At 39.5% G+C, this 16,598-nt stretch overlaps 1 protein-coding gene across 1 annotated transcript; it reads left to right on the top strand.

Moving 5' to 3' along the window:
- Positions 1-326: 326 nt before the first annotated feature.
- On the top strand, positions 327-5,689 carry LOC145983566 (uncharacterized). Its single transcript, XM_083116640.1, has 2 exons — positions 327-2,967; positions 3,246-5,689. The coding sequence occupies exons 1-2, from the start codon at positions 327-329 to the stop codon at positions 5,687-5,689; spliced, it is 5,085 nt and encodes a 1,694-aa protein (XP_082972766.1).
- The last annotated feature ends 10,909 nt before the right edge of the window (positions 5,690-16,598 follow it).

Here is a 16,598-nt window from a genome sequence, read left to right as displayed (position 1 = left end):
CGGTTAGTGTATTACACACAGTGAACAGCATCATTATTGTGTATTACATACATTGAACATAGCAGCATACGTATATTTCTCAGTACGGGAACTAAGAAAGTTAGATGAATATTTCGGGCGTGGCACATTTCGGGCGCAGTTCATTTCGTCGCGACCAGCAATTCTTCTCGTGTTGCAGCCACTATCAACAACGGAGCTCCGAGCAGCCTTGTTGACGTCTGGAGTCAGGAGCAGCAATCAGCTGTACAAAGGTCAGTCATTTCTGCTAACACAACACCCACACAAGCTCAATTCCTTCCCTCTTGTTTCTTTCCCTTCCTTTTACAATGAATCAAGAAGCACGGAAGAAATTAACACGACAGCGCGGAGTTGTAAAGGGGCAACTTACACGTTTGTTAGAATTCATTCAGAACTTTGAGGAAACTCAAAATATTGAGGAGGTGAAATGCCGTGCTCTGTATTTATCAGATGTTTGGGCAAAATTCAATGAAGTGCAAACACAGCTAGAACTCGAAGACGACGAGTCAGAAGAACATGAAACTTACCGCATTGAAGTAGAAGAGTTGTACTTTCAAATAAAGGTTCAAATGCAAAACATAATTTCTAAACATGCTGCAATCAATAATCAGGGTCAAGAATCAGCTGCTCAGAAATTTACAAATAAAGACAACCAGCTCAAGCTACCTTCGATTTCTCTTCCTACTTTTGATGGTAGTTACGACAAATGGTTAGGGTTTTCGGATACATTTGTAGCCTTAGTGCACAATAATGACACCTTATCTGCAATTCAGAAATTCCATTATTTGAAATCAGCTGTTAAGGGTCAGGCACTACGCTTAATCCAGAATTTGCGAATCACTGAAGGCAACTACACAGTAGCTTGGGAACAGCTAGTTCAGCGCTATGAACACAAGAAGCTCATAGCGGCAACACACATAAAGGAACTCTTGCACATTAGTAGGGAAAATGCGTCAGATTTGCGTCACTTCGCAAATACCATTACTAGCAATCTTTCAGCATTAAAGGCATTACAGTTATCGGAACCTTTAGAGGATGTAGTATTATTGCAGCACTTCGTATCTCAATTAGACATGCAAACAAGACGTGATTGGGAATTAACTCACACTGAGCAAGACTTCCCACCACTCTCAGAATTCTTTACGTTTCTCGAGCATAAATGTCAAGCACTAGAAACTATCAAACCGCAAGTAAGCCAGACACCTAGGGATAATAAATTCAGTGACGCAAGGACCAAACAAAACAAAACTACACAGCAGTCACATTCATATTTGGCTTCTTCATCAAATGCATGTTTGTATTGTAAACAACAGCCTTCTCATTTTCTGTATGCATGCCCAGGTTTTCTCAGTGCAAATGTACATCAAAGGAGACAGTGTGTGCGTGAAAACAAGTTGTGTTGGAACTGTTTGAAGCCACATCGAAGCAGGGACTGTAAATCAGGCAATTGCAGAGCATGTTCACAGAAACACAACACTTTGCTGCACGATGATCAACGGAAGCTCGGTAGTGTTCGAAGGGAAACACAGAACAGACACACCGACACCCAAAGCTCAGTGGCGGAGAGTGAGACTCACAATCGGGAGAATACGCAAGCATCATACTGCAGTTTCAAGACCAGACAAACATCGCATGTTCTACTTTCAACTGCTTTGGTACAAGTGAAGGACAAGGACGGAAGATTGGTCACATGTCGTGCCTTACTAGATAATGGAAGTCAATCAAACATCGTAACGGAGGAAACCGTACAAAGACTGCGTCTCAAGAAACAAAGGGCGTACATTCCAATTCATGGGATAAATAACTCAACGTCGGAAACTCGCTTCAGTGTGAATGTGAACATTTCATCACTCGCGAATAACTTCTCAACTACAATATCGTGTTCAGTTCTGCCAAAAATCACTGGAGATATGCCTGCAGAGCACATAAACTACGATACATGGGATATTCCAACGGACATCGCACTGGCAGACCCCACATTCAACAAACCTGGCAAGATAGACATTCTTTTGGGCGCAGGGCTTTTCTACTCCATACTGAAGCCAGAACGTCTAAGTAGAGAAGGCAATTACCCTGTTCTGCAAGATTCGCAACTTGGATGGATACTGGGTGGATCCATGCCTCAAGAATGCAACTCATCAATCACTGCATGTTTTGCAAGAACAGATGACAGTTTGGAAAAACAACTTGCACGCTTCTGGGAGTTGGAAGGAATAGAGTCACCACACAGATCTAAGGAAGAAGAGCTATGTGAAGAGCACTTTAAATTAAATACAACGCGATCCGAATCAGGTCGTTTCATAGTACGTCTACCTAAACGCCCAAATCATCTACAATTAGGAGAATCAACTCAGCAAGCCATGAGTAGATTGGAACAACTGGAGAGAAGATTGAAGAGGCAGCCAGCTCTGAAAGAAGATTACAATAACTTCATGAAGGAATACGAGAATTTAGGACACATGAGAAAGTTAGAATCAGACACAGTCAAGGATGACACACAAGTATTCTACATGCCTCATCATCCAGTATTCAAGCCAGACAGCAGCACAACGAAGACCAGAGTTGTCTATGATGCCAGCGCCAAAACTACATCTGGAAACTCACTTAACGACATTTTACTAGCAGGTCCAATTCTGCAACAAGATCTGCTCTCCATCATTCTACGATTTTGCACACACAGCATAGCATTTACGGCAGACACGGAGAAAATGTTCCGCCAAATTATGGTGCATGAAGACGACTTACCATTGCAGAGAATATTCTGGAGATACTCATCAGACAGCCCAGTAGACATTTATGAACTTTTAACGGTGACTTATGGCACAAAACCAGCTTCATTTCTAGCAACAGCGTGTACACAAATGCTAGCCGAACAGCAACAACACGTGTATCCGAATGCAGCAAGAACAGTAAAGGAAGATATGTACATGGATGATTGTTTATCAGGCAGTGACAGTGTAGAGGATGCACTGAAATTGCAAGAAGAATTAATACATCTTCTACGAAGTGGCGGTTTCAATCTTCGAAAATGGTGTTCTAACCATCCCGCACTTTGGCGCAGTGGTAGCGTCATTACCTTGTAATCGAGGGGTCCCGGGTTCGATACCCGGTGGAGGCACAAGTGGTTCGGATCCCACTTTAAACTGTAGGTTCAGTCCCGATTAGCCTTACTGTGCATAAAGTGGACTTAAAACACCAACTGAAACCAAACCATCCCGCACTTTTAGAGGCAGTACCTCATAGCCACAGAGAAGTGCAGTTACCACTTCAGTTAGATAAGGATAAAGGTGTCAAAACTCTTGGTCTACTCTGGGATCCAGGCACAGACAAATTCTTAATCGCCAACAAGGCAGGATCAACATCTGCCCACGCAGCAGAAATAAGCAAAAGAAGAGTAACGTCTATAATCGCTTCAATATTCGATCCTCTTGGATTGGTCAGTCCTGTAGTCATCAGTTTCAAGGCATTTTTACAACAGTTGTGGTTTCAACGCATCGATTGGGACGAGAGCTTACCACCGACGTTATTGCAGCAATGGTTGCAGTTGTATAGAAATCTACCACGCATCAATGATATACGAGTCAGTAGATTCATCTTAATTGAAGGAAAAATCAATGACATACAGCTTCATGGGTTCTGCGATGCCAGTACAAAGGCTTACGGTGCAGCAATCTACGTTAGGTCAACAAACAGAAGTGGTGATGTTGCAGTTAAACTTCTTTGCGCCAAATCAAGAGTGGCTCCAGTAAAACAGGTTACACTTCCACGTCTGAAACTATGTGGAGCAGTTTTACTTGCCAAATTAATGAAGAAAGTATTAGCGGTACTCAATCTTGCAATCAGTCAAGTATATTTTTGGACAGATTCGAAGATAGTCCTAGCATGGCTGTCATCGCCGCCAAACAAGTGGAAAACTTTTATCGCCAACAGGGTGGCACAAGTTCAAGATTCAACAAGTCCTTCACAATGGAGACACGTGTCATCACATGACAATCCTGCGGACCTTGTATCTCGAGGTGTAGAACCGGCCACATTGCAAGACAATACACTGTGGTGGAATGGACCCACATTCTTGAGTGAAGAATCTTCTTCATGGCCAAATTCTTCGTCACACGCAGAGAAAGAAGAAGTTACAGAAGAAAGAAAGGGGGTCACATCACTAGTCATTCAAGTTCCATCGACGACCTTCATCCACAAATTTTCGTCATTATCGAAACTAGTTAGAGTCATTGCCTATTGCCAGCGTTTCATTCACAACACAAAGAATCGTGAAAACAAGAAAACAGAGCAGCTAACAGCAAACGATTTGAGACTCAGCCTGGCAGCAATAATCAAGGCAACACAACAAGATGTTTTCAGGGAAGCATTCCAGGATCTTCAACGCAATGGACAAGTGGCAAGGGATAGTCCATTAAGAAGTCTCTATCCATTCATAGACGAAAACAACATGCTTAGAGTAGGTGGGAGACTACAAAATGCTCAAATACCGTATGAGAGCAAACACCAACTCATATTGCCATCAGAGCATCATTTAACAAGGCTCATTATACTAGCAGAGCATCAGAGATTACTTCACGCGGGCTCTCAGCTACTGTTGGCCTCACTTCGCCAAAAATACTGGATTCCGAGAGCAAGACAAGTTATCAGGAAGGTTATACATAATTGTTTACCTTGCTTCAAGCTAAAATCATCTGTGTCAGAGCAACTAATGGGTCAACTACCATCAACAAGACTTCAGCCAGGTAGAGCATTCCTCAATTCAGGAGTGGATTATGCTGGTCCATTTAATGTGAAATCAGGAAATGCAAGAAGCAAGATTTCGAGAAAATGTTACGTAGCAGTCTTCGTCTGTCTCACTACAAAGGCTATACATCTAGAATTAGTCTCAGATCTAACATCAGCTGCCTTTATCGCAACTCTAAGGAGATTTACTTCAAGAAAGGGAAAATGTAGAAATTTATACAGCGATAATGGAACAAACTTCGTTGGAGCTTACAGAGAACTACAACAATTGCGTCAGCTGTTTGAGTCTCAAGAATTCAAGACTGAAATATACAAATATGCAGCATCAGAAGAAGAATTCATATGGCATTTCATACCTCCACATGCGCCCCATTTCAATGGCCTGCAGGAAGCAGCGGTAAAATCAATGAAATACCACTTAAGAAGAGCAGCTGGAAATCAGCACTTCACATTTGAAGAACTTTCAACTTTGCTTTGTCAAATCGAAGCCTGTTTAAATTCACGTCCTATCACTGCAATGTCCAATGACCCTACTGACAATAGTTATCTCACCCCAGGTCATTTCCTAATAGGTAGTCCTCTAACATCCTTTCCCGAGCTTGATGTGACACATATAGCAGAAAATCGTCTGGATCGGTGGCAACGGATTCAACGGATCTATCAACACATCTGGCAGCGGTGGTCAAGGGACTATCTCAACAACCTGCAGCAGAGAACCAAATGGACAACAACCAAACCCAATCTCCGACCAGGAATGTTGGTGCTAATGAAGGAAGACCATGTTCCACCCCTCACATGGAAGACTGGAGTCATCGAAGAGGTCTACACAGGATCTGATAAACTTGTGAGAGTAGTGAACGTTCGCACTACTCAGGGTACATTTAAAAGACCAATTCACAAACTCATCCCTTTTCCAACAGAGAAATAATTTGTTGTAGTGTTTTATGTTGATTTAGTAAATCAAGGAGGGAGGGAGAATGTTCAGGTTTTAATCATTAATCAGTGTAATTTAGTGAGACTTGCAGCACGCCAGTGAAGCGGCGTGAACAGTTGGCAACACTGCCTCAAGACAGTCTCAGTCGGCAGCAGTGGAACATTCTACGAAGACGTGCGTGTGTGTTGCGGGAACACAATCTAGTTGTACTTCTTAGTTTGTGTATGTAATCATGTGTATTCATCAAATATAGCATTTACAAGCAATAACGTTTACTGCATCCGTACAAAAATCAGTATGGTGAAACAGTTACGGCAATCGCAAACACGCATCAAGGTACCTAAATATCCTGTGTGGTTCAATGGTGACATTATTAGGAAAATAAAGTCAAAATTATATCATTACAAAAAGTGGGAAAAAGGTAATTGTAACGCAGAGTATCATGAAGGGAAATACAAGAATCTTAGGAAAGAGATAAAGAAAGGGCTAACAGCAGCGTACAAAGTGTACATCCGTGAGACGGAGAAAAACATAAGGATAGATGTAAATAATGTATGGACTTATATTAGAAATAAAAAGAGGGATTCAGGTAGTAATATTTTTGAATACAACAATGAAATCTTACACAATGGACACGATATTGTAAATGCATTTACTACCTATTTTCTATCGGTGTACAAAGATGCTTCACAGTACTCTATAGTTGAATCAGATAAGTGCGAAACCGGAGTGCTTTCCCAACTCGATATATCGCATATGGAATTGAACGATATCGAGGAAGCAATTAAAATGTTGAAAGTCAAAAAAGCAATGAGGATGGACATCATTCCTCCCTATGTGGTCAAGGGGTGCGCTGAACCGCTAATAAAACCATTGAGTATAATATTCAATAACATTTTAGAACATCACAACTTCCCATCAAAATGGAAAATCACTAAAGTTAATCCCTTCCAAAAAAAGGCAAATGCAAAGAACGTTGATTGCTTTAGGCCAGTGTAAATTCTCTCAGATATTTCCATAGAGTTTGAACAAATACTGTTCGATAGAATAATGGCCAACGTACGACCGGCTATATCTCCCATGTAACATGGTTTTATATTGCGAATATAAACCTTGCCGAATTTGCACATTCTGGGGTGCCGCAGGGATCCAATTTGGGCCCACTCATTTTCTTACTCTTTATTAATGACCTCCCGAAAATTATTACGAAATCACGTTGACTTATATTTGCTGACGATGTAAAAATATTTAGAACAATTTGCTCTTATGAAGACAGCCTTGACTTACAGGCAGACGTAAATAGATTACTACAATGGAGCGAAAATACTAGACTTTCATTTAATCTTGATACATGTCAGGTAATGTAATTGAAGAAAAGTTTAATCTTAATTTGTAGCAAATGATCCGAGCGTTGATATAAACAGTCTGTCACTTCAATCATTCAAAGGAGCCTTGCTGGGTCAGTGGTTCGTCTGTATAGTAATTAGTGAAACAATTTATGTTATGCACAGATATATGTAATGCACAAATATAATGCACAAAATGTATGCATGTCTCAATGGAACAAGGTTCTGTAGCATCATTTGTTAAATAAATAAATAAACAAATAGATAATATCTGGAGAAAATATGTGGGTGGTTTCCGAGTTTTGGATTGGATTGGAGATAATTTATACCGGGATTGTTTAGAATTTTCTTTGTCGTAAAATTGTGTTTATTTTTGTGGATGTAGCGTCAACAGATTCTGTGATATGGATGTCTCACTTCGCATCGACTCTTGTCCCTCACGGCCAGACAGACGGACGGTCCGATAGAGATGTGTTTACCTACTATCTGTTAGGTCTATCAGATTTTTGAATTTGTAGTTTGAGACTGATCGTTCATACGGGCTGATGGATTTGGACACAAACACTTTACACATTCGCTAATCAGTGTCCTAAAAGGAATGTAAAATAGCCCAAAAATATAATATAAAAATAATATGGCAATAAATATCGTGTTTAGTAACTTTACAGAAAATCATGAAAAATAAAGTGGGAAATTACACAGCCTTTACCCAGTCAGAACTATATTTTTCAATTATATTAAACATAGCTTGTTTATTGTGATAAATGTGAGGTAAAAGTAAAGTTCCCCGTGCAGATATCACAGTGCCATAAATACACACTTAGGGGATATAGGTATAGGACCCCTCATATTCTCGAACTCGATCTCGTTCTTATGGAGGTGATGTGATCAGCAGTACGCTGCCGCCGCCTTTACCCCTCAGGGTTGGCCCCAGGTAGCAATAGATTTGAGACTGTGAGAGCCCAGAGCCGCTTTATGTTGGGACAAGGCCGGAAAAAATTCCGAAAGTATATCATGCCCCACCCGGAAATCGAACCCAGGTCTCCCGCTTGGCAGTTAGACGTCCTGAGGAAAATAACTCCCATAATTTTTTATCACATCATTCTTAGCAGTACTTTGAAAGTGTAATTATATTTTGTAATATCAACTTTGCAATAAAAGATGTATGTAATTCGACGTTCACAAGATGGGACGTTTGACTTCCAATATACCTAAATCAAAGTGATTCGAGCGAAGGAACTCAAGGTCGAAATGGAGAAGTGGACATGCTGTGAGCAACTTCCACAAATATTCTCTGGGGCTGCTGTGTTTTTATCAACAACGAAACACAAGACATTCGGTTCCAAGCATGTGTGTGGGTATCACGAGTCGAGGCATTCGAATGTGAACTTTCTGACCTGTCACGTTTCTTCTTTCCTTATCAAGTCACAAGGCAACTGATACTGATATGCGTACGTCACGGGGAACAACCTACGTTGTTTTTATTCACGTCTGCTGAAAGGTTTTTGAAAACTATGAATGAAGTTAATGAGAAACGGAAAATTGAAGGATCTTTTTTTTTTGATTGGGTGCTTGTTTATTTACTCATCATTGCTTATATACACAATTAGATGAATTGATTGATTGATTGATTTGGTGTTTTAAGTCCACTTTATGCACAGTTAGTTTAATCGGGACTGGATCTACAGTTTAAAGGGGGATCCGAACCACTATGTGCCACCACCGGGTATCGAACCCGGGACTCTTGGTGACAAGGCGACGACTCTGCCACTGAGCCATCGAGAAGGCCTCACAATTAACTGAACAGCGACGAGAGGATAACAGTGTATGAAAAGTGAAAATGAAGGACAGGGAATAAAGCGTCAGCGACACTATCTCGGCAGTCGCCTGAATAGACTCAACAAGACAACAATAACTCTTTAGGCTGTCGTGAGATGTGAAGCAGTGACCACCCAAATATAAATATACGCATATCCTTTACCAGAAAAATGAAAAAAACGTAATACAATTGATAGCGAGTGGTTGAAGCTGCAATCAAGGGTCCCCGGGACGGATTCCACATTAAATTGTAATTCCAAACACGGTTAAAAATATATGCTAACTTACTCTATTTTATTTACACATACATTGAGGAATTTACGTAGGGGCTTCGCCGATAGCACGTTGATTTTGTATATATAGGTTCCAGGATTTGACTTCTTACGGGGTCACGTTTCAAGTTGTCCTTGTTGTACTTTGAATTTGTAGCTCCAGTTCGATCAGACCGAACATGTCTAACATTATTTTAACAAGACTAACACCATATGCTAATGAAATTATAGGTGATTATCAATGTGGATTTAAACGTAACAGATCAACTACAGATCAAATTTTTCACATCAGACAGACACTTGAAAAAAGTGGGAATATAATCAAAATGTCCATCAGCTATTCATTGATTTCAAAAAAGCATATGATTTGGTCAAAAGAGAGAAATTATGTAATATATTAGTAGAGTTTGGAATACCTAAGAAGCTTGTTAGTATGATAAAAATATGCACCAGTGAAATAGAAAGTAAAATTCGTGTGGGTAATAATGTGTCTGACAAATTTACAATTCATGATGGGTTAAAACAAGGAGATGCATTTTCTCCATTGCTCTTTATTTTTGCCTTAGAATACGCTGTTAGGAAGGTAAAAGAAACTAACGAAGGACTAAAATTAAACAGACACTCAGCTGTTAGCATATGCAGATGATGTAAAGTTACTGGGGGATGATGTAAATACAATTAAGAATAATACTAAAATATTTTTCAAATCAACTAAAGAGATAGGTTTGGAACTTAGCAAAGAAAAAACTAAATATATGCTTACAGGCCGAAACCAAGTGTTAAGTAATAATCAAAATCTAATTATTAATAACAACTCGTTTGAACCAGTTTCCAAATTCAAGCACTTAGGACTAATACTAGCAAATGAAAATTATATTAAAGAGGAAATAAATAGCAGGCTCAATTCAGGAAATGCATGTTACTTTCCTCTTCATAAACTTTTGTCTTCTCGTTTCATATCTAAGAAACTTAATGTTAAAATATACAAAAGAATTATTTTGCCTGTAATATTATATGGATGCGAAACTTGGTGCCGTACAATGAAAGGGGAACATAAATTGAAGGTATTTGAAAATAAAATCGTTAGGGAACTATTTAGACCTAAATAAATGAGGAATCAATTGAGTGGAGAATGTTACATAATTTGGAAGTACATAATTTGTATTCATGTCTAGATATTATTAAAGTAATTAAATCAAGAAGACTTAGGTGGGCAGACTATGTGGCACGAATGGGAGAGGAAAGAGGATTCTTGTTGGGAAACCTGATGCTAAGAGACCAGTAGGAAGACCAAGACGATGATGGAGGTATAATGTTGAGATGGACCTAAAGGAAATTGGTAAAGATGGAAAAGAGTATATAGATCTTGCTCAGGTAAGGACAGATGGAAGGTCTGTGTTGCTGCAGCCATGAACCTTCGGGTTCAAGAAGGCTAGAGAGTTCGTTAGTTAGTTAGGTAGAGTCCAGCGCAGATATTTCTGCCGTGCGATGCGCGAAACAACTAAAGAAGCAGTGTTGCTTATGAAGCAGATAGAAAAATCGCTGCAGTGCGCCGATGCACAGCTGTTACGTACAACAATAAAATTAGAGAATTCAGGTCTATCTAACGTTGAGTTTTAAACGTCATGCATTATACCAGGACTAGGATTAACAAGTGGCTTTGTATGTAGCTACATACATATGGACTAAAAATTCGCAAAATATGAACTAACACATAAGTAAAATTACCAAAAATGCTGCAAAGAAGACTTCTTCATACGATTCCTTATTTGAGTGATTTCAAACAAAATAAAAAAAAATATATATTATTTTTCATTGCATTAATGCACTGGTGGCGTTCTAACTTTTCACTCCCAAAACCCGTATACACTGGTATGGAACTGCAACGGCAGATAATAACATGCCAACGTGTTAATCCGCTACAATTGCACCATAACACTCCTCCTGAAGCAGTATTATTATTTCCTCTCTGAGATCGGCGACAGTCGGTTGCCTTTGTTGTACATTTACAATAACAAGTACATATACTGCCACTAGACGATAAGCTGCGCGGCTTTTTCTTTTGTTATGAACCAGGGCCGGCGCTAGTCATTTTGCCTCCCTGGGAGGTGGCGGCAGATGCCGCTCTATTTCGACCCCCCCGGTCATTACGCAGCAACGGAAAATAACGTTTTCATCGAAAGCGTCCACTGACGATTTGGTCGCTGGTCTTTGTCGTTCTTTCCCGGGAGTGTGGAATGATGTGGAGGGGCCTTCTGACATCTCAAGAGATTGTCTTTTGTTCATGATAGCCCTGATTGTTCTTTCAGGAACTCCAGTCGCAGCCGCTGCTCTCTTGCCAAAATGCTTTATTGGGATGCTAACACCATGACTGGCTTCCTCCTTCATGAACGCGTGCACGTTGCTTAGAATTTCCCGAGCTTGGCTATGCAAGGTTTTTGATTTCAACTTCGACAGAACTGGAGGCATTATGGAATTTAACGTTCATTAGCAAACACACACTTTTACATACACACACGCAATACACGCACACTACGTCAAACCGGTCAAATACTTAGTATAAAATAAAAATATGGTGCTTCCAATCCAACAAAACTCACCGCCACTTTACCTGCCTTTCACCTTCCGTGACAGAAATAGTGCTTCATTATTACAGTTGGCAACACTAGTTACTAGCTAGCCAATGAACATGCACTGCATAAAAGAAGCAAGCACTACGCCGTGCTATATTGTCACATTACCGTCCCTGCCGAACGGTGGGAACCGCGAGCTGGAGCGCTATTCAATTGTTTTCAATGATGTTTGCGCGAGTGTGTCCAGGAATGGAATGACAATATGGCAACAATAGCGAAGGTTTTCGAGCAGGGTAGAACACATGATGCTAAGAGAGAGGGAGACGAAGCGAAAACTCGTTTCTACGCAACGGCAAATTTACGTGTGTGGCACTTTTTCTAATCTGTACCGCCTTCTGTTTCTTTGGTACTCTTCCAGTAACAGCTACGACAGCAGAACAATCTCTCTCAAACTTTAAACTTACGAAGAACTCCTGGGAGCTAATGTATGATGCAGGCCAAATTTAGCGGACTCAGTATTCTCATTGTTGGGGCAAAATCTAATGATGTTTGAAGTAAAACTTGTCAATCGCAACGAAGAAGTCAGCTTTCTGTTAAAAGAGGCAGGGGAGAGGATATGTAAGCATAAGTTGTGACGATGTGATCTATGAAAATTCACATGTAGAGGTTCGATTTGTATAATTATATTTATACACTTATTAATGTAAGTGCATCCAACCAGCCATTCAAAGTACTTTAATTTCTTGGAAAAATTTGACATAGGGGACCCAAATTTGTTTCTTGCGGGGGCGTACCTGACGATTTTGTTAAACCTCTGAGTCAAATATTTAATACTCCAAGAACATTGCAGACATATACAGCAAAATGAGATTCACAATTATCATCAAAATCGTGAAATTCAAAATGAACTGGTACAAATAATGTGCAACAAAATAAACATGGCTATATATATTTTTTAAAGAAAAGTCAATTACCAAAAATTCCACACGTATGGAGCAAATTACTATCGTTTTAAGATATGTTGATTTTGAAACCGATATTTTTGCGCCCTAGGCAGGATTGTGGTTTAGATTCACCCCCCTCTACCAAGCACCAACATTTTTGTGCGATATTCGATATTTTCTTCTTATGCAATGGTATATGATATTTACATCATTCCAATTTTGAAATGAGGAAACGAAGAGAAACATTAAAGTAATATGGGCTATTTAACGATTCGTAGTTTGCATTTCTGATTTTAGGAAAAAATTTAGCATATTTAATTATATTTCAGTTATGTCTTAGTGCCTGAAAAACATATTTAAAAACGTATTATTACTACTACTTCCGTTAAAGATAATTCCAGCAGTGTTTTACAAGAATATGCCTCTGACAAGTGTAAATTTCTCCGTCGCATATTATTAAATATTATTTTCTTCAGTAATTTATTATTATTATTTAAATATGATAATCTGCTGAAGTGTCCCTCAATATTTTGTATCTATTCACATTGAGATTTCAAATTTAAAGAACGGATAGGAACCTCGTACTCTAATCTCACCCAGGGCCTTGCGATATGTCTCTAGGCCACTGAGTATAATCCTTCTTGTGGCTCTTGTTGTTTGCTGTCCTTGTGTGTTTGTGATTGTCCATTCATCCATTTCATCTAATCACCATTCATCTCCATCTTCGCGATTAGCCAAAAGTGGCAGCAAGACGAACTAAAATGAAACAAAACAATCAATCAATCAAATCCTATATTCCATTGGGAAGTCGTGAACTATCAAGGGTGGTTTAATCTGCATCTGCGATGCAGTCAGGGACGTCGAAACTTATATCGTAAGGGGGGGGGGGGCAAGTTCTTAAATCCACAAAACAATTTTTACAATCTATTTTCCCACATACAGGGTGTTTCCAGGCTGATGATACAAACTTTAAGGAATGATGGAGAAGGGCACATTTATCAATTTGAGATAAGGTATCCTGGTCCGAGTAGTATGATTTGTGATATAACCAGGACGAGAAATGATGAACCCCCCTCAGGCAGATTTGGCTACACTTAAAACTAGCTCAACATGCCCATATGAGCTTTTTGCTCAAGTGTGGTACTCTGTCTAATCCAAGATTTTTGTAAAAATGCCCTCAGGAATTTCCTGTGAAATGATGAGCCCCCTGAGATTGATTTGACTACACTTGCAAAAGCCACATCTGTGAGATTGTTGTCCATAAGCTTGTCAAAAATAAGCCCTTCTTGATATTTTTTTTGCCCACACCTAAAACTAAGCCAAGATACACCCATCTACACCCACCCACACCCACCCACACCTACACCCACATACACACACACCCACACCCACCCGCACCCACATACACACACACCCACATACACACACACACCCACACACACACACACACACACCCACACACACACACACACACACACACACCCACCCCCACCCACACCCACACACACACACACCCACACACACACACACACACGCACACCCACCCACACCCACCGACACACACCCACACACACACCCACCCACACCCACCCACCCACCCACCCACACACACACACACACACACACCCACACCCACCCACACCCACCCACACACACACCCACACCCACCCACACCCACCCACCCACCCACACACACACACACACACACACACACACCCACACCCACCCACCCACACACACACACACACACACCCACTTAGATGTTTTCAATGCTGTCCGTGCTTAGGCTATATAAAGAGCTTTTGCATCACATATCAGTTAGTATTGTGAGAGTTGTTGAAGAGTAAGGGTGTGTTGTTGCATTGCTCCTCATACAGGTCTGATATTTGACACTTCTTGCTTGTTTGTTGTAATCCACTCATATTTGGAGTCAGGTTTATATCTGCCCCAGTTTGTTATACATGACACATGGTATTAGGTCATTGTTTTTTCTAGGACATGCCTGTGTAGACATGCATTTGTGCTAGGGCAGTGATTCTGTACTTATTTTGCCTTTGTGCATGTAGGCTATCAGCTTTACAACCTGTCTTAGGTTTATTAAGTATAGAGTTTTGATTTGAACCCCAAGAAATTTTATATAAATACCAAAGCCAAAAATATTCACACACATACACACACACACACACTAAATATATAAAACACACTGCTGAACCCAACTGATATTTTTTTATTAAGCATAGAATTTTGATTTGAACCCCAAGAAATTTTATATAATAAACAACAACAAAAATGCCAAATCAAAAATATTGTAATCAATGCAATAAGAATATATCCAGCCCCAATTGGGTTAAGCACCAAAAGAATTGTAATCCAGATAAAAGCAGAATTCTCACAAAAATATGCCCAAAATGCCATAGAAAATATAACATGAAATATTTCACTTATACTTGTTCTGTACAGTCATCAACATTTCCAAACAAAATTGATTGGAAATATTTGTGTGATTGCCCTGTATAACTTAGATTGCAAGGCCATATTTTGTAATTTTCTAGACCAGGAGCTAGACCCTGTGCACCAGAAACAGGCCATAAAATGCCTCTCCACAAATTATGTGAGCATCATGGAGCACACAATACACTTTACAATTTTGAACATACGTTGAAACGTTTATATAGGAACAAGAGTGGAAAATATCAGAATCAGATTATCTGGATTCTCTGAGTATGACCTGTTTGCAGTTTGCAATGAAACAGAAATGCAATGGGTGCTTGACAGTGCCTTGCCCTTTCACTACCTGTGCCTCAAACATATAAGCAAGTTTGAAAAAATTGTTTACAACAAGTGTGGCAGAATTGCTGGATTTTTTGTGAATTTTTACACAGATAATTATGGTTATTATTTCATGCTTAAAATATTCAATAATCATTGGTTGAGTAATTGCTATAATTTGTTTGCAGAGCATAGGATGAATATTGTTTCATACCCAAGCTTGAATTGGATGCATTACAAATTCAGGATATCTACAAATCATAATACTGAATTTGTTACAACAGACAGTGGCCACTTGTACAGTGGGGATGATTTTGATCCTGATTGTGTGTGGTACTCTAAGCATATATACTTGAATGAGATTATTATGTATTTCATAAGAGAAAAATTCAAACACTGTGACTCTGATTGCATTGCAAAGATTCTAGGTGGGAGCAATCTCAGCGGAACATGCAATTGTGGGAAACAATTATCTAGATTAAAAATTTAATTTCAGATAGAGCAGAAACAGCAGAGAGAGAGCAGAAACAGCAGGGAAAGCAGAGCAGTGGGAGAGAGGATTGAATCAAAGGTATGGAATTTTTTGACAGAAGATCTATTTACAAATATATAAAATCAGAATCACTTGTTGGGGATTTCAGGCATAGGTTCTCTGGACTCTCTGAGCATGACCTGTTTTCTGTGCAGAATGAAACTGAGATGCAGTGGGTGCTTTCAAGTGATTTTGTTTTACACTACCTGTCCCTGAAATCCCTGACAAGTTTTGAAATATCCATGTTCAATACATGCAAAAGAATTGTTGGATTTTTTGTGCATTATTCTGTAGAGTGTTATTATTGGCATTGTGGATTTGCAATGTATGATGATTACTGGTACAACAATTGCAATAAGAATTGTTTTGTGCACAGAATAGACATAATTATGCCGCAGAGTCTAAACTGGGTCCATTATAAAATCTCAAACAGAGTTTATGTGGACCTGAATCCTCTTGAATATGTCACTACAGATGAGGGCAATTTATACCTACCTGAAAATTTTAAGCCAGGCATGAGCAAATTTTTAAAACATACAAACTTCAATGAAATTCTCATGTTTATGTTTAGGCAAAAATTTAAAAACTGTGAGCATGAATGCATATGCCTGTCACTTGAAGCGCACAACATACAAAATACATGCCAATG

This window comes from Lepisma saccharinum, chromosome 2, assembly GCF_977018435.1.
Source record: "Lepisma saccharinum chromosome 2, izLepSacc3.1, whole genome shotgun sequence".
NCBI classification, from domain to species: domain Eukaryota; kingdom Metazoa; phylum Arthropoda; class Insecta; order Zygentoma; family Lepismatidae; genus Lepisma; species Lepisma saccharinum.
The sequence above is the reverse complement of the archived record's forward strand: the minus strand, read 5'-3'. Positions and strand labels throughout refer to the sequence as shown.

Coding starts and splice junctions, on each gene's coding strand:
- LOC145983566 (XM_083116640.1), top strand. CDS start 327: ATGAATCAAGAAGCACGGAAGAAATTAACACGACAGCGCGGAGTTGTA. Junction 2,968..3,245: donor GGATGATTGTTTATCAGGCA/GTGACAGTGTAG, acceptor CCGCACTTTTAG/AGGCAGTACCTCATAGCCAC.